The sequence below is a fragment of the Lycorma delicatula genome, chromosome 2 (assembly GCF_047948215.1).
Source record: "Lycorma delicatula isolate Av1 chromosome 2, ASM4794821v1, whole genome shotgun sequence".
Taxonomy (NCBI): Eukaryota; Metazoa; Arthropoda; class Insecta; order Hemiptera; family Fulgoridae; genus Lycorma; species Lycorma delicatula.
Window position 1 is genome coordinate 162,649,876 of NC_134456.1, and position 26,976 is coordinate 162,676,851.

Here is a 26,976-nt window from a genome sequence, read left to right on the forward strand (position 1 = left end):
GTGAGTATTTGTAAGTTGAGTGCAGTTTATTTATTACTACAGCCATGCCCGAAATTAAAGATATCACTAGCAATAATTCATCCCACTCTTCATCGTCAGATGAAGATACAATTCCTGAACTGGAACAGATTGGCACATCTACTTCTGAAGTTTACAGTTTACCGTCCGTCGGTGCACCGTCGAACGCTAGCAAAACGAAACTGTCGCGTGCTGAGAAGAAGGCTCGTGATATCGTTACAAAACTAGGACTAAAATTACTGCCCGGTATTACGCGTGTAACACTGCGTAAATCTCATAATATATTATTTGTTGTAAATAAGCCTAGTGTTTTCAAAAATCCAATTTCTGATACTTACATCGTAATCGGTGAAATTAAAGTGGAAGATTTATGTCAACAAGCTCAACTTGCCGCCGCTGAGAAATTCAAAACAAATGATTCGTCGTTTGAGCAAAATTCAAATCAAGGAAAGAAAATTTCGAAACAGGATCAAGGAGACAGTGATGAAGGTGACGATAATGGAGAAATTGAAATTGATGAGTCTATTGACCCAAAAGACGTTGAATTGGTAATGTCGCAATCAGGTGTTAGTAAGAAAAAAGCTATTAAAGCACTAAAAAATAATAACAATGATATTGTTAACGCCATTATGGAGTTAACTATGTAATAATTTAAATTTAACACGGACCGAAATGATTTTCCTTTTTTAATCGTTATTTTATACTTACTTTACTTTATATCCAAAAGAAATTGTTGTTTACATTATTTGTTAATAAATTTTTTTTAATGCTTCATTGTGTCACTGTTTTATTAATATTGTTTACATGCATCACAGATAATTTAATGTGACCTACTTAGTATGGTTAAGTGTTCTCCATAATTACGGTATTAATAGAATAACAATAATAATTATAATTATATTTAAAAATGAGTACAGTAGTTTTAATTCATAGGTTATCGGCTGAAATTTAACTTGTAATCTGCTAATGTTTTTAATTCACATTATATTAATAAATTAGAGAACTGGTATGAAGATAAAATTAATAGAAAATTATTTTTAAATAAAAACTCACTTGACTATGGAAGTTGTTTTTCATATTTTAAAACTAGGTTTTAAATGCATTGTGAATAGTATAGGAGATTGTAATCTTTTTAAAACTTACTTCTAATTAATGTTAAAGACTCATTTATGCAGTGATGTATGATATATTTAACCTGTACAGTGCTTTTCAAATTGTTTATTAGTAATATTAGTTTCATGTTGACGAGTTATGTTTAGAATGCAACTTTTTTGAACTACCTGTTAAATTTGCTTGTTCATAACTTTCTGTATATATATAAACATAAAAATCTGTATGAAATGGTTTGTAAAGTTTGATTTTGTTTTGTATGATACTAATTTTGTGGTTTTTGTATTTGTGGGCGATAATACTTATACCAAATGCGATAGTGATTATTTGCCAAATTTAGTTCAATCATTAAAATTTATTTTGTATTCTCCTAGATTCCTATATTTATTAGTATTTTGGTTAATTTTTTTATGGTTATAGAAGTTAACACAGCGATTCTCTTCCCTCCAAATGTTGGCATTGTTGTATGAACTCTCTTAAGTTATATTGTTTCATAATACGAGTATATTATGTGATTTTATTACGATATATTTTATTAAAAACTGTATATATTACACATCTGAGATCCCACAGTTAAATGTTAAAAATAAAGCTGTCTATATCATAAAGAATATAATTAATTACTAACACAACAAAATGCTGCTAAAAATAAAATTGCTCCACAACATTTGTGCCTAAGGGTTATGTTTTTTAAACTGTAGTTGTAGTGGTTTGCATGCTGGCCTACAGGTTAGGTGGTTTCCCCTTCAATTTCATACAGGAACTGGTATTTTATTATTTTGCCCCTAGCCAAAGGATTGGGAGCCGAACGTGTACAATAGAGCAAGCATGCCCCTGGATTGTGATGAATAGAATCAAAGGAATGTTTTCAGAAAGGTAATTGTTTTGAAGGAGCTAATTAATAAATAGTCAGTATCTGAAAATTACAAACACAAAATTTGTTCTTTTTTAGAAAAGAAATCTGCTAGTACCAAATATAGATTTATGAATGCAGAAGATATGATTATCTTTGAAGAAAAAAGAATAGAGGCTTTTGAAATGTGGTGTAAAGAGAATGTTAAAAAGCACAAAGTGTATCACTTAAGATAAACTGGAAAGGAATTTTATGACAGAATTTTACAAGAAACAAAGTAGTTTGACTGGCTGTATTTTAAGTATGAAGATTTATTTAGTTTGTTATTGATAGGGAAAGTTAAAAGTGCCGAGGAATATGAAAATTTAAATAATAAAACAAATAACCAGAGGTATAGTGCTTATTTTTTGGTCAGACAACTAGTGTAGATAGAGATCAACACAACAGTAAGATGACTAACTCCAAAAAAATTTAATCTACAACATGGACTTCATTGATATGTGAATCTTCATAGTTACAGTATTAATTTTTTTTTAAATCAGTCATATTTTTTTTTTTTTAATTTATTCAATGAATTAACTAAATTAAGAATGAACACAATACACCACTTAATTTTGCAATTTAATTGTTTGACAAACCAATCTACCCTACAAAGAAGCTATCAACATATTATATTAGTTTACATTTTATGATATAATGGCCTGCTTTGTTCAATAGGCACCAAAGTTGCTAGTTTAGCTTTTTATCTTTCCTTAGATAAAAAATGGAAAGTCCCCTAACTTCACCTAACAATTTTACTTCGGTAATCATATGTGACCCTCTGGAGAAGGGAGCGCATTGCTTCCTCCAAACACTAGGACTCCGGAAGGCATATCGCTGTTACACTGAAAGGCGCTAGCACCGAAAGGACTTCAGTGGACAGACTGAAGGGGAATTATGCTGGGAGTATGAAGCTTGTATGCACCTAGTCTCCCACGATCAGCCCCGGTCAATTATTTCATATTGCTATAAAGCATAAAGCAACTCCGTTCATAAATAAAACATAAAATCTATAACCACCATTAACCACACAACAACAAAGCAGCAGATCCCTTTACAGATATCAAAATTTCCAAGCACCACAACTTAGTGCCATATTTCATGACTGACATTAATCCTAGAAAGAGTAAATAAAGGATTAAGGAAAACTAAGATAGAGTTACAGTCATAAGACAAATCAAAGTTTTTAATTACATGTTTTTAAATAACTTACTTCAATTCTATCAACTTAGATAGTTTTCTGTCAACTTTAGAATCATGCTCAGTGACTGATGCTGTTCTGATATTTAAGTTATTAATGGAAGTTACTTTAAGTGGGTAGCCACATATTTAGGGTATGGTCGAAAAGTGCATTGAATTTGAATAGTTCTGTTTATCCATCTTGTAGTGTTTTTGTATGTTTATACATTTCATAATGTTCAAGTGTGTTAAGATGTGGTTCTTCTTTGTGTGTGGTTGTTATGTATTATAAAATTCATAAACTCACAACAGTGTACTAAATTAACACATTCAATTCAAATATAAAACATGTTTTAACCACGTTCTAAATATATGTTTTATCTAATTAAGAAAACTCCCAGCAGTATCTGATATCAGTTTGAGAACAGCAGCACCAGTCACTGTGGATAATCTTAAAGTCAACTAAAAACATTTTGAAATAATATTTTAAACCTTTATATTGCAAAAATTGGTTCGGTTTTACATCACAAAAATTTGCATTTTTAAATTAATATCAATATTGTCATGTACTAAAACTACATATTTTCATAAAACTAAATATTCTATTCATACAGTCCTACCTTTGAGTTCACCTGTTTCTAGCCTCCTGACTAAGATATTTCTAGACACTGAAAATATTTATAACTTCCACATAGAAAACACACTGATAAATAGTATATTGGCACATCTATGCTAACATTACAGTTTTATACACAGGAAATACAAAGAATTGGGATTCCTCATATTTCATCAACAAATTGCACTTAGATAACTGTTCTCCACACTAAGAAAAGCAATCAACTAACTACAGCATTACCAAAGTAGACTACAATCAGATAGGATAGAAACAAATAATTATACAGGAAATCCACTGCAACTTGCATAGTAATTCCCAAGTCATCTAATTCTGCATATGTGATAATTAGATGTGCATCAACATACAATTTTCCCACATAATAAATTGCTTATTACACACACCCATTTTCACTAACTGAAATGAATAGCTCAACTACCCAAAAATAGTACATATTGTTGGCTTCATACCCACATTTCACAACCCACATCTGTTACATAAAATAGAGATCACAAAGATACACTTCATAATAAAAAATATGTAACATTAATGTAAATCAACTAACAATCACACAGAATTTGTCAATATTTTCAGAAAAATAGGTTTCTGTATTACTTATTAAACAACAAAATGAAAATACTAATGGTTGTTTAACATCCCACAACAAATACATCAATCTAGGAATTGAAATTAAACTTCTGCAACTGCACTGAGTACTACGTATTGGTTAATCAGTCACATTCGCCTACACATATTAAAAGCATAAATGATCATGACATACAGCAGAATAAACTATTACATATTACATTATAAAAAAATGAACATCCACCATACAAATATCAATTAAAAACATTAAAATTTCACTTACTGAGTTTAAAAGTCAAATTTTTTTTTGCATGAAAAATGAAAGTTTTTATAAACCATAGTTTTGTTTCAATTACATTTGGATATATTAGTTTATAAAAAAATTTGTGTCCATATGAATACACAGCACAAGGCATCAAGAACATTATATATATATATATATATACATATAGTCAAGATAAAATTTTATTAATATGTCCTAAAATGCTTTGTTTTCGAATTACGGCTAGTAAAAGATTTCACTCGGATTTCAGCTACCCTGGTGAAATGAGGTCATACTGAAATTTTTAGCACATTAATTAAGGGGCAGAATTAGTTATTTCTTACGGTTTTTGACCTAAAAGATCAAATAAAATAAGTCCTCGAACTGTATCTGCAGTACTTTTTGGGAATTCTGGGGTAAAAACCAATAAATTGGGGTAAAAAAGCCCTGTTTTTTACGTCTGACGAAAAAAACATGAAAAAAACACGAAAAAAACATCTGACGAAAAAATGACTAATAAACACATAAAACTTTTAAATAAAACTTGTAGAGAATTTAATTCACAACAAATTTGTGTAAGATAAGTTAAGTGTAATATAACAAAGAAAAGTTTGAATTTTATTTAGGAACAGTAACTTTATTTAGGAAAGTGAATTTACCAGTTTATAATAAATGTTCAAAAAGTAGCCCACCATTTTCAACACATTTCTTGGCACGCTTTTGCTGCTCTTTTTAGTTGTTCAGGGCTGACCTTAAGTTGCTCAGCCGCATCCATAATGCAGATAATTATTTCCTCATGAGAATGTATTTTTGTTTTGTAAATAATATTTTTCATCCATCCCCAGATGCAAAAATCTAAAGGTGTTATATCAGGTGATCTTGGTGACCAGTAATGTGGACCACCACGACTGTTCCAATTCCCAGGGAAATTATGATTTAAGCGACTGGAATGGCACAAGAGAAGTGAGGAGGCACAGCATGGTGCTGGAAGTATACTTTTCATCTCTGCGCTAGAGAAACATCTTCAAGCAGCTGCGGCAATTTTTCTTGAAGAAAGTGCAAGTAGACCTCATCATATGAACACCCGATCCAAACCGCTGATTGTGAAGAAGACTGCACCATACATTAACGCTAAATCGGTGTTGAAAATTAGGTAAAATTTTGTAACATTTCATTCTTCCCACGTATGCTCATTGCGTAAGTTGTTGACGCCATCCCAAGTGAAATTTGCATCATCGGTAAACAAAACATACTACTTGTAGAGTTGTTGATTTGTATTCTACTATTACAGAACTCTAAGCAAAGTGGACCGTCCGCTGGGTGTAGATGTTGAACTGGCTGTTTATTATAAATGTAAAACTTGTTTTGTTTACATGTCATCCAGACTATCGAATGCAAAACTCCGATCCACCTAGAAAGACATTGTGCACTGACACCTGGACTGCGCTGAACTGCATCGATAATAATTTGATCAATAATAGCGTCGTACTGGACAGATCGATCATAGCTGGAACGAATACTAGTTATTGAACCCATTTCCCAAAGATTGCAATAAGTCGTGCTAATTGTTTTTGGATCTGGAATGCTGCTATTGAAAAATCAATTTCATATTCAACTGTAGCAGCTGAAGCATTATCATTACACACACGCAAAATGAATACCATATCAGTATATTCATCTGCTGTAAATAAGCATGGCATTATTTCAATGACAAAGCATTCTAACTAAAATTCACAGAAAACCTTCTGTGAATCACAGAAAAAGGACAGCACAGTTCATAGTACCCAATACACTTAATGTACCTTACAGAATGATTTAAACATTAATACAGTGGTTTTGTGCATTGATCAGCTCTTATTTTATTGCTAACTTTGAAATAATAATTCTTCTTCAAAATAATAATTCTTTTTTGACCTAACAAAAAAATTATTAAGTAATTTTATTTATTTTAATTTTACAATTTTTGTATAATTTCCAAGTTTTTAACTTTTTAACAGTAAATTTTGTTTTGACAAATTTTTCACATCACCAAAAAAAAATTTGGTTTTTGTTTTCATTAAAAAAGTCTGAAAAATATATTAATGTACTGTTTTTAAATAAAGTTTGTATTTTTCTAATTTTTCTTTGTTTTATTCAACTTATCTACACCATTTTGTTTAGGATTAAATTCTCTATAGGTTTTGTTTACATTATGTATTTATTACCCATTTAACAAAGTTATTGTACATAAAACATAAAAAATAGGGCTTTTTACATCAATTTATTCATTTTTACCCTAGATATCTTACTCAAAATATGGTTCTGGGGCTTATTTTTTTCAATCTTTCAGGACAAAAACCATAAGTAATAAATAAATTAAATTATTCTGCCCCTTAACATCCTAAAAATTTCACTAAGACCTCATTTCACTGGGGTAGCTGAAATCCAAGCTAATTATAAACAGAATAAAATTAAATTAACTACATTAGAAAAGTTAATAATACACAGCTGCCATGTACAGCCTAACAATATTTTACTGACTAGCTATGTACATTTTATGCAAATTCTCTATAAATTTTAAAACTCCTCCAACCATACCTTAGGTCGTCTGAAAATTATTCCCATTCCAAAATAGTTATTTTATACCAAATGTGTTCATTCTGCTAGTTTAACCAACATCTATCTGCAAGATCTCCCAGTGCCATATTTATTTGGTAAAGTATACTGATTCTATTAGCATAATATGTAAAATACTGCATGTTATTTTCTGTTATTTCTGAGCTCTTTGTATGATATAGATAATATAAGTGACTTGGTTCAGCAGAAAGGAGAACTTCCTTTAATAAATAACATTTACTGAAAATTTCATGTAAAAATTAATTTTTTACATCAGAGATATAAGATTGTTTTTAGAGTAAAAAAAGAATTATACAACAAATGACTGACAGCCAAGTTTGATTTTTTCAACATGCAAACCAAAAATTAGACCTCGTTTTGAATTTCTAACATGTAAGGAAAATTAATTTTTTTAAAATGCCAGGCAACCATTATTGGACTACTTACACACTAACTGTTAGTATGCATGTTGATATTTAACTAATTATCTAAGAATTAAATATAATATTTTAATTTTAAAACCAGGTCACTTTATAAGTACATGAGAATATGCTTACAGAAAATATTTTCTGACTAAACTAAAACTGTCAGAGGTGTTCAAACTATTTAAAAACATTTTTTAACAATTAAGTCATCAGACAAAATCACTATTTTAATAATGATTAATGATTGTTATCTCAAACGATGCAATTAAAAAGTTTCATTCAATCACAATTACAAAATTTAATAATTTAGAATTTGGGAATGCCAACATAACATTAAGGGTTTTTTAAACATCTTTTCTACATTAATATTATTTAAACCAATCCATTTATACTATACATTTTAATGAATTAGGTTTTTTAACATTTTTCACTTAGAACACATTTAGGTATTTAATAAATTAACAATGTTTGGTTTTTCTTCAGTTTATGATTTATTTATTTAGAAAAATGTAAAATATGTTTTTTTGGAATTAAAAAACAATACAATAAAATTAGGGTTAACGATATAGATTTTTTCACTCATTTCTGTGTTCAGCAGTTGGTTGGACTTCTGCCTGTGGTTCCTCAATTTCAGTTTCTTCACCATCATCATCTTCATCTTCCTCTTCATCTTCATCATCATCTACATCCACAAGTACATCATCATCTTCTTCTTCTTCATCTTCTTCTTCCTCATCATCATCATCATCATCGTCTTCTTCTTCATCCTGGTCTTCATCATTATCATCTACTTCTGATTCTTCATTTTCTTTTTCATTTCTTACTTCATTATCATCATCAGATTCATCGGATAATCTCTCTCCGATCCTTCTTACTACTTTCATTTCCGAATCTGTCAGTTCAATTCCAAGTTTACTCATTGCCTGCTTAAAAGAAAGGTTATTTTTATTAGTAATATTTAAATCTTGTTTTTTCCCTTTCTATTTCTTATGTGAAAACTACAAACAATAGGTGCAAATCAATTTTTTTTATCTATGAAGAAAGCTAAGCTTCCTGACTCCGAGTTTATATACATTTATTTACATTGATTTAAAAATAGACTGATTTTAAATGTTATTTTTAATCATTTTTTACATACTTACCTTTGAATTATAAAATATGTAAAGAAAAGTTTTCTAATAGGTTAGCTTCAAAATAGATACTTAACCACAAAGAGCCTGTCATCAGCCTCCCACTTAATACCAGAAAAAACAGAGGTCAAATGATATAATATACAATAAATGTTCTTCGCTAATTCTAGTAAATAATTATTTTGTTATACGATATTACCTCAATGCTTTCAATAAAAAACCCTTATAAAGTTATTTATAAAACATAAAACAGGAAAGAATCTTTTTTATATAATCTGCATGGTTTTATTCTGTAATGCATTATTTTATGTAGAATTTGTGAGTAAAATTTTTTGTTTTTAACAAATAACTATTCTTGGTCACTTTTCTTTTTTTTAACATTTAAGAGTTAAACCTACCTTCAGATACCAAGTGTAGGTTATTATTAGATTATACAATATTAAATTCTTTATAAATTAGTGTTTGGCTCTTTCACAGGTAATTTACTTAAGTTTTATTTCTATTTAAATACAGGGTACAGTTATTTCTTTTTAATGTGATTATTGCCAAGCAGTGACAAAATAACAAGAACACAAAATAGTGTTTCAAACCTGCGGAATGTCAAGTAATTTTTTATTTAAAGATTACATTGTAGATTTATTTAAAGATTACATTTATTTAAAGATTACATTTAATCGGAATGTTTTCCGATTAAAGATTTAAAGATTTTTTGAATGAGTAATTTATTCTAGCCGTTTCAAATAACTTAAAAATAATCCTCTCCTTCTCAGTAAACAAAAAACAATTACAAAACAATGCAAATGTTACCAGTGCACATTACATTTGTAATATTGGCAATTAAAAAAATGATCAAGGTCAACACATTATTGTAGGACAAATATGTATTATAAAAAATGGAATGCATTTAATAACTGCTGATGACTCAGACACATCATAAAAATTTTGTTTAAAAGATTTACCCACAATTGTTTTCTTCTAAAAGAACACAGTCAAAATTATTCTTGTATGATTTTGTTAGATGGCAAGGTTAATTCAAACTTTTTTCTGTTGCAGTTGTTAGATTACAATCCATCTCTATGAACAATTTCACAATATATTACAATTTTAATTATATGCATCACAAAAAGAAAAAAAAAAGTATAAACATTAACAAAATTGCAATAGAATACAAACAATAGTCAACATTAGTGGTTAAACCCCTTTGTTGATTTGGTTCTACCAAAGACATGGGGTCATTAAATTCATCCAATCAAAAATTTACTACAGTATAATAACTTTTAGCATTGAAACTTTTTTTCTTTTTTTTTATAGCATTAAAAAATTGTAGCCAAAAAATGCCTCAAGTGTCAGTATTTGCTTAGCAGCTTAAAAATAAGTAAAGCAAGTACTAACACTGGTAGGTATTCATTTTATTGTACCTTTTTCCAATCTTCAGTGGCAAGGTTACCATCATTATCAGTATTTAATCCACTTAATAGCACTCCTAGTTTGAATTCTTGTCTATTAGACTTTTGACGTATCAATCCTTCAATGAAACCATCAAGTGTTATCTCTCCTTGTTCATTTGCACTCAACTCATGTAATATATCTTCTAAATCTTCAGGTTTTAATTTTAAACCCAATGTATTTGTTAGGGTATCCATTAAATCAGATTTTGAAAATTGACCTTTACCTTCCTTATCAAAGAATCCAAATGCTAATTTATATCTTTCTAATTCTTCTTGACTTATGTTCTCCATTATTTAAAAATATGTACGTTATTTAAAAATACTTTCAAAAAATTTATAGGCCTATCAAATGATTACTGTTTAAATTTTAAGTGTTTTTTTAATACATTTTGAATTATTCATTGTAACCATGGAAATTTTGACAATTTTTTAAAAACGTCTTAACTAAAGAGAATCTTTAAATAACAGGTTTTATAAAAATAAATTTGTAGAATCATTAAAACTATAAAATTACCCCTTGTTCAGTTTTATTTTAATTTTAGTTTATTTTTGGAAGAATTTTTTTTAAGTAACCGAATACCAGGAAGGTTATTATTCCTTAAAAGCAACATACCCTCAAAAGTTTACAGAAATAAATAGTATCCCTTCTTTCTGGACCTTAAAACAATATATCTGAATTTAAACACAAAAAAAAAATATTTTCAAGCATTTGTACAAACGATATGAACAGAAACAGTAAGGGATTATAAAGGGATTCCTTCAAAAAAATAAAGTAAAGTAACCACAAAAATCTGTAATTGAGGGAAAATTAAATTACAGGATGTACACGAACAGGATAAACGCAATAAAAATGATGCCTATTATTCAATAACAATAATTAAAAAATGAATGCCTAAATGAATAACAATAATTAAAAAATTAATCATATTTTTGATAAATAATTATATATATATATATATATTTACTTATCACAATTTAAAACAATACTATGGGATGCGTAAAATGGGAAACCTCATCTCTTACCACCTGAAGACTCTTCAGAACTGGAATCTCAAATCTAGGGAGAAGCATCCTTGAAATTCAAGGTTGTGAAGCAAGGTTAAATCCCAATAACAGAAACATGTAGTTGAACCAGTTCCCATAGATCACCAGTATTAAACTGTTAAAAATTCTGGATGTAATTCCCAGTATATTGTTAACATTTTTTAGTAGATAATGATAATTTAAGTCATACCACTTATATATATATATATAAATTAGCAAATCAGTAACAACATTAGTCGAAGATTTTCAAAAGTGAGATTATGGTGATTGATGTCCTTTATAGGTAAGTGTCATTAATGAATGCTGAAACAATCATATTGTACTTTATGTAAACAATTAAAGGAACAAAAATGTAGTGAGTGTAGAAGCAACATCAGTTGATGACTGATGTTGTTTTGCTGTCACTCACTGTTACACTTACACTGCTTCCTACATATAATTTTCTACATTATTTTTAATTTATATTTTATTTATTTTTTTTATTTATCTATGTCAAATTTTTTTCCTCACTCTTTTTATGTTAGCCTTTGGAACCGTTGTAAGGTATTACTTCTGAGGATGATGTAAATGAAGTGTTGTATAGTCTCAGGTCGACCATTCCTGGTATGTGATTAATTAAAATCCATTGTGATTAATTAAGAACACTGGAATCCACGATCAAGTATTCAAATTTGTATAAAAGTAACTGCCTTTACTAGGATTTGAAACTTAGAACTTTTTCCTGAGTTTATGTAAGGTTACTTTTTAAACGAGCTAATATTTAAAGCGGAAGCTGTAGTTTATAAAATGTGTAGTTAAGATAACAGTGAGTTGTTGTAATAGTATTAAATAAAAACTTAACACTGAAAATTAAGAGAAATGTAATATGTAATTGAAGGATCAAAGTTGAGCAGTTCAGAAACTGTAAAGGTAACATTATTGAAGTTAGTGTGACTGGTCCAGACTGTAAGTATAAAATCAACCATTTCCTAAATTTGATAGTGAAAATAAGCAACAAATTTTAAACTTCTTTGATAAATTTAGCAATAAAAATGAACAAGATATTTTCTTACAAGTTATTGAAAAAGCTAATTTTAACACACATAGGCCAATGAAAAGCGAAGCTTAAAACAGAAAATGTAATTTTGCTTATTGTATTTTTTTTTAAATGTGAAAAAGTTAAGGTGTGCAAAAACCATTTTTATCACTTCATGGTATAACAGAAGCTCATATCTGTTGATTATGTAATGTTTTATCAAAATGTAAAACACCTCATGATAAAAGAGTAACAAATTCAGAAGCTAATGCTATACCAGGTGATGTGTACTGACCCACCGGGTTGGTCTAGTGGTGAACGTGTCTTCCCAAATCAGCTGATTTGGAAGTCGATAGTTCCAGCATTCAAGTCCTAGTAAAACCAGTTATTTTTACACGGATTTGAATACTAGATCGTGGATACCGGTGTTCTTTGGTAGTTGGGTTTCAATTAACCGCAGGTCTCAGGTATGGTCGAACTGAGAATGTACAAGACTACACTTCACTTACACTCATACATATCATCCTCATTCATCCTCTGAAGTATTATCTGAAAGGCAGTTACCGGAGGCTAAATAGGAAAAAGAAAAAGAGGTGATATGTACTATAAAATTCACAAATGTATTTTGTCATTTTCTGTAAAAACAACATATATGCTGGAGAGGAAATTAATTTACTTGATGCTAGGCTTAATGTAAAAATTAGACATTCTTTGTTTCTGAAAGCCTATCTTAATGTATATGTTAAGTATGAATTTTATCTGAAATATTTTTAAAATAATTTTCACTTACACTTTGTTTGGCCTCAGGTTGATAAATGCATTAGATGTGAAGAGTTACTGTTCAGATAAAAAGCTCAAGTCTAAGTGATTCTGCAAAATAAGCTCCTATTGCACAGTTACTAGTTCATAAAAGACGGGCAAAAAAATACTACAGTAACATTCACCAAATTACATAATTAAATAAAACTGAAGATTATACTTTAGGAATCTGCTTCGATTATATCCAGAACATGCCCTTACTGCACATTCCAGAACAAGATGTCTTCTATTTGATCAGTTATGGCTGTACTGTTTTGGTATTTATAACTTAAAAACACACATAACTGAATTATTTATTTTTCATTAGGGATTTCCAAAAAAGAAGCAAATGAGGTATGTTCTATATTGTTGAAATATATTAAAAGTTCTACTTCAAAAAACATTAGAAAATTATACCTGTTCAGTGATGGATGTCCTGGATGGAACAAGAATAACACATTAATGAGGTTCTGCTTAGCGCTTGTTGATACAGTACACTTCAATGTTATTAAACTTTACTTCCTGAGCAGAAGAGATTCATTTCTTCCTAATGATCAAAATTTTGGGACTATTAAAACACTCAAGAAGAATAATACAATTTACACTCCTGATCAGTATGAAAATATTATAAGATCTGCTAGTAAAAACTTTAAAGTCGAAACATTAAAAATAGAAGAAATAATGGATTTCAAAGGTTGGTAGCCACTTCTTTACAAAAGAAACAGTTTTTTGTAATGAATCGTATCACAAAATGTTACAAAAAGACCAGAAGCAGTTCTTTACACCCTACAATTTATACATTGAACAGCTTAAGCCTGTGTTGAAGATGAATAAAAAGATTTTTATTTCAAAATAAGTAATTGGTCAACTGAAGAACCCATTGAAAATTAAGTGTTTTAAAAAACTGTTCGTATTAAAATGTTATGTATTTTTTATTTTACATTTTTTTACGTTTTCACCCCCTCCTGCCGTCAGGTGCTGAAACCTAGCGGTGGCTAGGATGCCCAAGCAAACTATGGTCGCCAGAGCATCATACCACTTTATGTCACTAGCTGCTTCCTTGAACACAGTACAGAGCGTCTTAAACCAGTCTGTACTCATACTTGACCCAAGGCAGTCGTGTCCAGATGGACTCTCTCAATTCTTGTTTGGATGAATATTATTATTTAAGTTTTATTTAGCTTATGTTTTCTATCTTTAAAATTAGGTTATAAGTTACAAGTGTTATGTTACAAAATTCTTTTAAACCACCAAGACGGCGTACAATTAAACAATCCTTCAGTAATCAACAAGGTGTTGTCTTCATTCATCTCCTGTGAACATATACAGTCCACCCTCACTCTAAAATTTACCACAATGCTGTTGACCAACGGCGTCCTCTTGACGTCGCAACTCATTTTTAAGTTCATATATTTGTTGTTTATTCATGTACTTATACATCATAAATTTGTTGTTCCAGTAGTTTACTGGTTTTTAATGTATGCTTTTTTCTTGTTTTTATTTTTATTATTTTAAATATTGGCCAATGGTAATACATTATATTATTATAGTCAATGGTTATTGTTATTAGATATTGGCTTTTATTACTCATTATTACATAATAATTATTACTGTAATATTATGTAGTCACATAATATTACATTCTAGTGTTTATTTTCTATTTTTGGGTCATTTCATTGTAAATATTAGTTTGCTGACCAAATGTATTAGTAAAAATGTACTCAATGTATTTTATTTTTATTATTTCTTTATTATAAATACTAAGAAAGTAGGCCTACTGTTTTGTATTAGGTTAAACCTTTTGATTTTCTTTTAAACCACATTTTATTACCTTTTATTTTCTAAAATAAAAACAGTTGCCTTTAGTGATAAATTTTGAATTTTTTTAAGTCTACAATAGTTTTATATCTTACTTTCAGTTCTTGTGAAAAAAAGGTTTTAACTTTTTAATTTGTATTTTAAAATAGTATTTTACATTACATGTAGTCTTTTATCACAAAACTGATAGAATAATTTCATAACATCAGAATTAAACACATACTACTACAAAAAATTTCTTGTAACAACCATTGTCGAAACGATACATCAAAAAATTTTATTTTTGGGTAACGAGAGTATCAAAACAAGTCTAAAAATTCTTTACCATATGGTAAAGTAATATAGCAAAGACCATTCTTTGCTATATTACATTTAAAAAATGCTTTTTCTTTTCATGGATTTCAAACAAAACCATTTTTTTTTTTAACTTTCTGTAAAATTTGCACTTAGTTATTCTAGTTGTTTCTAATCTCATTAATTTATATATATATATAGCCACCTGAATATATATATATATATAGTAACTTACACCCTCCTGTAGCGTTTTTTATAACTGAGATGCGGTTTGCAGCATTCTTCCTTGTACTGAGGGGTTACTTTAATGAATGTATATTTAATGCTTTTTTTATTTCTAGGTCATGGAATGGGGGCAACTCAAAAATTTCAAATGGAATCAATGGTCATTTGAGGTATCATTTTAAAGAGCTTGATGAGATGAGAAAAATGACACAATTAAACAATTCTGATTGCCCAATCCCAAATGGCGGCCAATAGTGTGTTTCAGATAATTAGAACTAATATATGGTTATATGTTCTCCTTCAATCTTTTTGTTATTTGAGGTATTCCGATTCTCTTTGGAAATCTTCTCCAATTTCCAATTTAGAGTATTTAGCCTTCAGGGGGGGGGCGGAATGCAGTGACGGCTAAAACATTTTAAATGGGGTATATAGTCATGTGATACCTTGATTTTAAAGGTCTTTGTAAGACAAGCATACAGTATTGGAGAAAAAAATGAAATTCTGACTATTTAACCAATAGTAATCACAAATGTCATTATGTTAATTAAAAAATGTTAAATTTAATTATTTAAATTTTTTCAATACTTCTATTAATTAAACTTAGTCTTGCATTTAAAAATAACTAAATTATTAATTACTCATTTTTTTAATATTAAAATATTATTTCATAAGAAACTTTTAAGAAAATCAATTTTGTTTCATAAGTTGGCAATGTCAACAGCTGATCAACTATTAAACAAAGGTAAGGTACAGATGTTAAGGTGTAGTTCCATTAGTTATTGGATGAAGTTTTGTATTTTTTATTAGAAAACTTAAAAAAGTTTAAATTACAAAGATCAAAAAATCTAAAAAGATTAAAGAAATCAAAATCCTCATAAACTTTAGATTAAAAAAATTTAACCTAACTTAGAAACCTAGTTTTGTTTTTTAACTTAGTTAAAAGTCATAATCTACAAAAAAGGATTCTAGAGTAAAATACAATGTTTTTTTTTCAGTTCAAGTAAGAGTAGAAATAGTATTTTTATTTGGAGAAATAAAAACTTAACAAAGAAACAGCTAATGCATTTAATACATGGCATCCTAATCGTACAATTTTCAGGATCACATTCACAAATTTAATTGAAAAAATAACATATTGGTTTTAGATGATAAAAAGCCTGGCCGACCCGGTACACATGAAGTTATTGAAGAAGGAATATTAGCAGAAATCTCTGTTAATAATGAACAATCAGCAAGAGCAATTGCACAAAATAATAATTTATCTAGGTGGTCAGTTCAAAAAGTATTAAAAAAACAAGTACCATCCATGCAAGTTTCAATTAGTAGAACTTACTAAAGATGATTTTGATTGGAGGTTGAATTCAATGAAATTTTGACACAGAAATTAACCTGAAGAACTATTTCTTGCTGGCAATGAACATAAGCCTCATTTACTTTGTATGGAGCTCCTAATAAACATAATAATAGGTACTGGTCCCAAGAGAACCATCGCTGATTTCATGAATGTCATACCCAGCATCTAGCGCAGTTAAATGTGTGATCTGGAATAATACGTGACATCTTATTGGGCCATTTGTCACTTATGGTAACTTTGATAGTGATATGTACAATGCTTTGCTGAATGAGCAGATAATTCTAACTTTCAGCAGTTTGACTGAGTTAGCTCATAGACCAAACGACAATCTTTATTCATGAGAGATGTGTTTTTTCAAGTTAGATGATGCTTCTTCACACTATGCTCACAGTGTGAGAAATGAATTTAACTAACAGTTTCCAAATCATTGGATAAGCTGACGCAATAGTATTGAATAGCCAGCCAGGTCACCAGACCTAAATTTCCTTGATTTCTTCCTATGGGGGCATTTAAAAATAACTGTTTATAACTCATACACATCTTCTCTCAAAAAATTAACAGAATGCATTTTTTTTAAATGTAAGATTTCACCAGAAACTTTTCAGAATGCCCGGGAAGCTTTCAAGCAACGTTTGTATTACTGCACAGAGGAACAGGGAGGGCAGTTTGAACATTTAACATGTGATAATCAATAACATTTTTTAACTGAAATAATTTTATTAGCTGGTATTTTTGATTCAAGAGATTATAGGACGATTAATTATTTTCAAATTGCAATTTAATTAATCTCAAGACTGTAAGCTTAAGTTTAATGTAAGTTTAACATATTGAATGACATTTGTAGCCACCAGTTTGGTTTAAATAGTTAGAATTTCATTTTTTTGAAATTGTTTTGCTTGTCTCGAAAAGATGTTTAAAAAAAATTATCACATGCTCATGATCCATGTCCCATTTAAAATTTTTAAGCTGTTCGGGCTTCCTAACCCCCTGAAGACCAAATACTCTAAAGTGGGGCTTAATGAGTTAGTCCCTCTTATCAGAGAAGATTTCCAATTAGAGAATCAGGATACCTCAAATTACAAAAAAATTACAGAGGAGCATCCAAGCATAGTTTAGCTATCTGGGACGAACACATTGTTGGCTGCCATTTTGGACTGGGCAATCAGAATTTAATTTTAATTGTATCATTTTTCTCGTCTCATCAGGCTATTTAAAAAGGTACATCAAATACCATTGGTCTCATTTGAAATTTTTGAGTTGCCTTTGCCCCTTGCCACCCAAAAATCAAAAATAGTGAAATATGCTTTCACTGAAGTAGCTTCTTGGTTCAAGGAAGAATGCTTCAAATCGCACTCAGTTATCTCAATTATAAAAAAAATTATAGTGCGGTGTAAGTTACTTTTCAGCCCTCACCCAGTATATATAAATATAACCGATCAGGTTGTTAACATTGGTAAAATAGATAGAGCATACAGGAAAGGAAAATTTTGGGGTACATAAATTAAGATCTAATAATCTGTTAAACAAAGATTTACACAAAATTTTAAAATATTAATACGGCATGGTATAATCATATACTATTTATTAATCTTTATTTCTACAGTAACCACAAACTTATGGCTGCTTACATTTACTCATGGATGATAATGAATTTTGTAGCATAGTTGTAAAAATAGTTTTTGTAAAATGATATGCTTGACCAGTATTCAAGCCCAGACCTACTGATAAAAGTTAACTAATCTGCCATGGAGATCGGCATGAATCTATCCTTGTGTTTATATTTTTGGATATGCAATCTTTACTAAAAACAATTGTCACTTCTTATTCTTAACAAATAACAATATCCACCTAAACTGAACCATACAACAGTACTGTTCTTTAATCACATCTTTTTTATCTAATAATTTGTTTTATTATTACTAATTTATTTTGCGATGACATAATATAATTATATAATGGTATTATTAAGTTCCAGTCAGAATAAAAAAAGATTATTTATCGAATAATAATTAGTTTTTCACATTTTTTTATAAGGTTTTTTCTTTTATCTTATTTAAAGGAGTCTGAGATCTCATTTAATGATGAAGTTTCACCGCAGATTAATCTTAACATGAAAACCACTGAATTTGAAATAAATGATTTACACACTGTGAAGACAGAAGAAAAGATGGAATTTTATCCGGGTCATATAAGTATTTATAATTATTGGATATTATAACAAACATGAGTTAGTCTCTTGTTAATTTCATTTCTGTGTGTGTATGCGCGCATGCATGTGTTCTGTTACAAAAAAAAATTATTTTTAATTCTCTTTCTATTTAATTAATATCAACTTATTAAGTTGTGTGTGAATGATAAATGGTTAACATTTGAGGGCAAAAGTGTTGTTTTTAAACTTCAGTGATATCTGAAATGCATGTATTTTAACTTTTTGATAGAGTTCTGATTTTAATAAGCGCTGGGTAAACAGATGGTATTTGCAATCACTTGTCATATTTGAATATTTATCAAGTTAGTAATTAAAACCTAACTTGATTCAGATTCAACAGAGTTGTGACATTTAATTTTATTATTGAAGTGAAAATAAAATAAAATTTAATTCTGTATTTACATTAGGAAAAGTTAACATATTTACCATATTATTACAAATTATATTTTAAGTTAGCACTCTGTGGAGCTGATGCGGCAATGCTAAAGAAATCATACTTAGTCACCTGATGCAAAATGTTGTCAATAATTTCAGTTTTTTGTTGTGAACGTTTGCCTTCAGTTATTGATAGTACAATTTCAAAAATATGATAGTAGGCAGAGGGTTTTATATTTGTACAATATTATAATGTTTTAAAGTGTATATTTAAATATAATCATTTAAAACTTTTTCTAATTTTTGTAACCCTGTAACTTGGTTGCCCAAAGGGATAACACATGTTAGGTCTCTTATAAGAGACTAACCGTCTAACCAGAACCTGGACCATTCGAGGCTCAGGTCAACCCATGCGAGAATCCCAGAGCCAACTCAGGGGCACCTCAAGGTCTACCCCATGGCTGTAGACATCGCTTCGATTGCCATTCCCAATTTTCCAGGGGGACTGGTGTCCTAGACACCTGCAGATTTTGCTTCGGTGGCCATTTCCATCTCACCAGATGACTCCATATCCTAGACTCCCCCGCACTGTATGTTATTCTCATGGTTATGAGAATAATACTGAAAAATAATAGTTATAGTATTCAGGCTTTACAGAAGTCTGAAAAAGGACCTAAATTACAAAAGGTAGAATAATGGGAACTATGGTAAATAAAGGACACACATCTTTGACGATGAAAAAATTCTTATTTTTTTGCAAGGTGCAGAAATATAATAATGAAGTAAAAGGATTAGTCTATTTTTTCCTTTCCTTAATGAGTATCTTTAATAAATAATTTCACCCACCTTGGGGGCAAAGTTAAGTTATATTTTAACTTACAAGGCAGCCAGGGCCTTGGGTGATGGTTTAAAAGCTTCTTTGGGATAAGATGAATGTATCCTGCAAATTTGAAAGTAATTGGTCAGTTGGTTCTCGCTTGATGCATTAACAACAGACAAACAATATGTATATATATATTGTTTCTGTATATGTATATCTTAGAAGAATCAGTTTTTTTTTTGTTATTGGATTTGTCTGTATTTCCCCTCTGTACTGATTATGTCAAAGACAAAAGTATAAAAAGTTTACCACCAAGAGTACAGAATTCAATAATGCCTCACCTTAAGTATGTTGTTATTATATAAAAGCGCTTTCGAGGGTTTCCCTCATCATCAGTTAATAAAACATATTCTTTTTATAAATCACACATTAAAATTTAAAACTTATAGTTGTAAATATATAAAAACACATAGTCATAATAATTAAAAAGATTAAAAATTTTTTAATCTTGCACATTGCAGCAACATATCAACAAACAGAATAAATAAAGTCAATTCATATTGACAAATTATTTCGTCAGTAGCACTTTTCAGCAAAAAAGCGGATGATAAATTATTTTATCAAGGGCAATTTTTATCAAGGTAGTTATTGACAAATTATATTGTCAAAAACCAGTAAGGGGGTTAAATAACTATATTAATATCAGAAAATTTACATGATTTATGTTTGGTTAAATTGTAGTTCTAATCTCGCTTGTTAGATCAAATTTTTTTTATATACATGTTATTTCACTTGCTCAGTTTCTTTTTCTTCCATATCTCCTTCATCGTTTTCCAGTATTTTACTTTTTTCTTCTGTCCGGGTAAAAAATATTTCTTCCGTGGTTTTTGTTTTCCTGGAAACAGATATTTTGCAATTCTTTCTCACGTAAATGTTCTTTGTAGTCTTCCTGAATTATTTTCATTTCTTCTGTCTCTCTCAGTTTCTCTAGTCAGTTGTTATTATTTTTTAGGTTTTTAAAGTGTGCAAATAGTCTGTTAGGGTTCATTCTTTGTAGGGCTGTCAGATCATTCTCTGGTGTTTATAAGTATGAATCGTGTAGACCTATATTTAGAAAATTAATATCTTATTCGATTCTTGTGTTTCTATTTATGAATATGCAATCTTTGCTGAAAAAAAAAATTGTTAACTGAACCAGACAACAGTTCTCTTTTCGTATAACTAAACACAATACGTCAACTTACAAGTAAGGGACTTATTGTGATTCTGAATTACTGAATCATTTTAAACAAATCTTCCCACCAATTTATTTATAATACAATTAAATAATTTTCTTTTACAGAAACAACGTTCCTCTGTCGATAAATTTTCAAATAATACTAATTACAAAAAAGAAGCACAATTGAACTGCATTCTGAACAAAATATACATAAATGTATGCTCAAAATTAATTTTCATTACCGCCTTCGGAATTATGAATTGTCTTTTTATGATTTTTTTATGTTTATATATTTACATTAACATTATTTCATTTATTTTATATGAACAATTAATATAGACTTTAATCACTTCAATCTTTTTATCTTTTTTTATTTGTTGAGCTGATGCATCAATGCTAAAGTCATGCTGAGAGTCACCTGACACAAAATGTTTTCAATGACTTCAGTCTCTTATTGTGAATTTTCACACTCAGTTATCGATAGTGGAGAAGTTTGATTTATAAACTTCAATCCTTTAAATAACCTAAAGGAAAAAATTGCAGCTAGACAAATTTGGGGAACAAGGAGGCCACTGTCCTCTGCTCACAGTAAAAGCTGCTAAAGTCCAAAATTATTGCAATTATTTGGAAGAACAATGTACAGTCAGCAGCAAGTACTTTTGTGATAATCTAAAATATAAAGCGAAATAGAAGTAAACATCCTGGTTTTCTTTCAAAATGCCTTATTATTTTGCATGAAATGCTTGTTCCCATACAGCTCAAAACTATTCAAAAGTCAGGGTGGGATGTGTTACCACATCGGCCTTACATTCTAAACTTGCACCGATAAACTTTTGTTTGGTTGGTCCTTTCAAAGAGTTTTTATATGACACCGAGTTTATGACAATACGCCGGTCAAGATTGCAGTACAGAAATGTCTTAGACAATGAGGTGAAGAATTTTTTACTACTGGAATAACAAAGCTGACAAAAAATATGCGACAAATACTTAAGTGTCGCTGGGGATTATGTTGAAAAGTATTATTAGTTCCATTGTTATTGAATAAATAATTATCTTTCTACAGTCATTCATTTCTTTAATCATTGAACCCTTGTTTATTAGTTTATGGTTTTATGAGAAAAAGAAAACAGTCTTTCTTCTGCAATGACCATTTTGTTACATTGAAATTTAAGTGGTGTAATTATAGAAGTTTAATAGTTTAATTTTGGAATAACCGTTTGTTGCATTGAACAATGATTGTTATTGTTTACATTTTTCTTTTATCAATGTTTTTTTTTTACAGATTTAAGTAATACCTGTGTCTACGTGGTTCCAGCAGCATCATCGTACCAACCGCTGTATTCATCTTCATTGCCGTTGTTTATCGCTGCTATCATTATTAACATCTTCTTTGTCATCATTGTCGTTATAAACACCATAATCCAGTTTATAACGTAATCAGAAATATATCGATATGAAAATGAAGATTGTTGTTTTCGGCACAGGAGGCCAATTAATAATATATTGACAAAGTGTTTTGTTTAGTAAGGTGTGTATACATATGCATGTAAAGTATATATATATATATTAGAAAAAAATAATGAAATAATAGATGTACAATTTCTCTTAATTAATTATTAATTATTGGCTATTTATAGAATGACAACTACTAGAAGAAAAAAATTGTAGTAAATAGGTAAAAAAAAAAAAACACATGGAAAAACAAATTATGTACTTTAAAAAAAAAAAAAATAATAAAAAAATGTTGTTCAGGCTGAGCCAGTTTGAATTAATAATAGGTAGGCCTGCATTATAAACTTGTTTATTTGAATTTGATGGTGCCAGGTCAAATTCGATTACTGTTGATTATGTAATTCTGTTCAGTAGAAAAAAATCGGATTGATTTCTAAAATTTTTAAATTTACATCTGCATAATGTAAAATTATTGATTTTTTTTACAATCTAAGTTGTATTATAAAATTATGTTTAAAATTAGATGCATAAGATTAAATTTAGTATAGAATTTACAAGATGGTTAAAAAAAAAATAGTGGATAAAATCCACTTAACATAATATTTTGTTTAATTAAGTTCTTAATATTAATTGTAGTAGTGTGTGAAAATTCTGGATTAAATAAATACAATCCAACCCAAGTTATATTTATTATTTTTTTTTAATACGTGTGTATGCATATGTAGAAATCTACGATGTGGGAAATTTTAAGTTGTGGATAATAGATGATAAGAACAGTATTTATGAAATTCTCTGTTATAGAATGTAAAAAAATAAGTGTTATTTATGATTTAAATGTATTAGTTTATAAAATTGTAATATTATTATATAAAAAAAAATTACTGCCATATAATATCTGTGAACGTTTCCATTTGGGCTATCGCATTTGAATATTTTAATTATAATTGGATAATTGTTCGGTTCATCTTTGAAGAACATTTAAATAATTTTGTTGTAACGTTTTAAAATTGCAGTAACTAGTAATAAAATACAGCCCTCGATGAGCATAATCTTCTAAAACTTTAAATACAGGTTCAATATTCTGCCTGATGTATGTAGATGAGCCTGATGACAATGTGTCAGTAAATGCTGTTGATTCTGCCGAAATGAGCCTTTGACTGCTTTTCATAAGTCTTGTTGTTCAAATTTTTATCGAACATGGAAAGGAAGTTGTTTTTTAGATTTTACAGTAAATTGAATGATTTCTAATAAGAAACTATTTTCTTGTAAAATCATAATGTAATTGAAATAAAATTTTTAAAATAAAATATGGTTTCTGTTTATCATCAAAATTTTAATGACAGCTCATTAAATTTACTTTTTCTTTTAAAGAACAAAAATTGTTTTACTCCTTAGTCTTCTATCTTATATATCTATTAATATTTAAGAATTAACATGATTCACTCGGGGGAGAAAGCAGGGTAAATAAACTACTATATACTGTGATATTATAATTTTGAAATATATTTTGTAATGGATTGTTATGCGATGCAGTAATGTAGCATAAGGGTTGGAAGTAAATCTTGAACTGTGACTCGTGTTTGGTTCACATGGCCCACCTTTATTCAAATGTGTCATTGGTAGTCTATCTGTTAAATAATCTAAAAATGAGATTCTGGTAGTAGAAAGATAATGTTGAAAATTCAGTATTTATACAAATATAGTCATTGTTCTTAATTTTTTTTTTTATTAATTTTATTCCTAGTTCAGAAAAAACCAATTAGTTTTTACTTTAATTTCTTTTTTTGTGCATATTTTCTCCTTTTTTAAATCTATATCTAACTCTGTGATTATGTCTATAAATTTTATTAATAAAAATACTAGTATTTTAACACTGACTTCTAACCAAGCTAGGTAATTCCGTTTTATTTTTTTACAATTATCTCCAACAGGACAAAAACTAATTTTTAAAGATTTTTTACAGATTTTTTGAATAAATTATGTTAACTGAATTCAAAGAGATTTTCTGATTTCTTTGTTTGTTTTAAAATAATTTCATAATGTAAACTGTAATTGTAAAAATATTAGTTAGAAAATGTAATATCAAAGTTTTTTAGAATTTCATTTTTGTTTAAAAAAAAATCATTTCAAATTTGTTTAGAAAACCAGAAACAATTATACAGAGGGAGTCCAAAAAGATGTATTCACTGTTTATAATTAAATAGTATCTAAACAAAAAGACTTACACTCACTAATGTAATGTGTAGTTGTAAGATATTAAATTTGTTGTGGTAGGCAGAGCTGGCAATTTATGCCAGTAGTGGAATGAGTCAGTCATATTAGCTAGTGCAGCAGAAGACAGTCGAGTAGTAACAATGGCTGAGGTTCACTTTCATTTGTTGAATGCAAGGCTGTACTGAAGTGGTACTAGAAGTACAAGAACATTCATGAGGTACAGTGCCAGCGGCAGATAGAGTTTGGAACAAGGATTGTTGGAACAAGGATTGAACAAGGAACGTGAACAGCTACAGGTCCAGCATCCAGTGCTGCGGTGTTGCAACATTTTGCTCGATCACTGTAAAAATCAGTGAACCAGAGAGCACGCAAATGTGGGGTGAGCCGGCGGTCAAGTGTAAGACACATTCTGAAGAGTGGAAAGCGTACATTCCAAGACTGTGACGACCCAGATCGAAGGATGGAGTACTGTGAATGGTTTCTGCACATGGTTGGTGAGGATGAGGAATTTGCAGGGAAGTTTGAGTGGACTGATGAGGCGCAATTAAAAATTAACGGTACCCCTGTGGGCTCCTGAAAATCAGGAGCCCACAGCCCACATGATTCAGGAGCGTCAGGATTTTCAGGGCTCCTGAAAATCCTCACGTTCATGTGGACAGGGCAGTGAATCTATCAGGGGTTGCTGTATGGTATAGTCTTTAAGTGCATGGTTTGATTGATCCCTTCTTCTTCAAGGGTACTGTAACTGGTGGGCGTATCTTGATATGCTTCAGACAAGGATTTTGCCTGCCATCCAAAATCTGTATGGTGATGAACTTTTTTACATGCAACATGACAGAGGCCCGCCTCACTACCATCGAGATGTCAGGTTGTACCTCAATAAAACTACCTGGACGTGGGTGGATGGGTTGAGAGCTGTTGAATACCCATCTTGGTCTCCTGATTTGACACTTCCGGATTTCTACCTCTGGGGGACCGTCAAAACTGACATGTATTGACAAAAATCTGCAACAATCAATGACCTACGTGAAAAAGTCACAGTCATGTGCTGCCATTATGCCAGATACACTAACAGCTGTAGTTTGGTGTGCAGTTTGGCACCATGGGCGTTGTATAGAAGCTGCTGGTGGTCATTTCTAACACATACCATAAGTCTCTCTTAGTGCCAAAAATTGTCACTTTAAGTCAGATTTGTCATGAGATATGGACTAGCAAACAGTGAGTACATCGTTTTGGACCCCTCTGTAGATTTCAAAATATATCTAATGGAAAACATCCTCAATAAAATTTGGTTACTTTTTTTTTTACATACAAATCCATCATTACATTTGATTTGTTTTGTTCCATATCCTCAATATTTTCATTGTTCACATACTGCTTCATCAAAATTATGATTAATTTTTTGTAATATTTTTCCATTATCATCATCAGAAAGATTTTGGAATAGTACGGTAAGTGAGAACTAGATTGAAAGACTAGACTAAAGCGTGTAGTGGCCCTAAATAGCCTTACTTAGTTTTTAACATTTGGGTTAAAAACCTTTATTAATGAAATCTTTTAATAAATCATTACATTTATCGATACAGTAACTTACAAATATATCAGGTAAAACAATAGTTGAATATTTGTGAATTTCGTGTCAGGTGCCATTTTTGAAAAATCATAAATGTACAAGTGTGTTGGTTAGAGGGTTAAATTATTAAATAAAATATTTTTTTTAATTTGAATGAAAAAATTTAATGCAAAGTATTTTAGAAATGGTTTCAAATATTTTTTGGTAGTGACATTTTTACATTATTTGGAATTAGAATAAATTATACTTTTAAGTAATAGTTGTGTATTTTTTTCTGCGATGTTGTAAGAGATGTATAAAAATAAGTTT

The 26,976-nt window shown here is 29.5% G+C and overlaps 2 protein-coding genes and 1 pseudogene across 11 annotated transcripts in view; 2 read left to right on the forward strand and 1 right to left on the reverse strand.

Annotated features, from left to right (window-relative positions):
* Positions 1-790, forward strand: LOC142320301 (nascent polypeptide-associated complex subunit alpha pseudogene; annotated as a pseudogene).
* A 7,368-nt stretch (positions 791-8,158) lies between these two features.
* The window catches only part of LOC142319376 (uncharacterized), a 226,504-nt gene continuing 207,686 nt past the window's right edge, over positions 8,159-26,976 (reverse strand). For 4 of the 10 annotated variants that reach the window (XM_075356598.1, XM_075356592.1, XM_075356600.1 and 1 more), the window contains 2 exons: positions 13,532-13,661; positions 8,159-8,602 (listed from right to left, as the gene is read on the reverse strand). In XM_075356598.1, coding sequence (XP_075212713.1) covers positions 8,255-8,599 — 345 coding nt within the window. In that variant the 5' untranslated portion in view covers positions 8,600-8,602; positions 13,532-13,661 and the 3' untranslated portion in view covers positions 8,159-8,254. Of the gene's footprint in view, positions 8,606-13,531; positions 13,662-26,976 lie in introns of all 10 variants that reach the window. The other 6 variants (XM_075356599.1, XM_075356597.1, XM_075356591.1 and 3 more) reach the window with 3 other exon arrangements.
* Positions 16,163-26,976, forward strand: part of LOC142319812 (cytochrome P450 4C1-like) — a 45,104-nt gene continuing 34,290 nt past the window's right edge. The window contains 2 exon segments of the mRNA XM_075357491.1: positions 16,163-16,193; positions 16,597-16,720. Coding sequence (XP_075213606.1) covers positions 16,163-16,193; positions 16,597-16,720 — 155 coding nt within the window.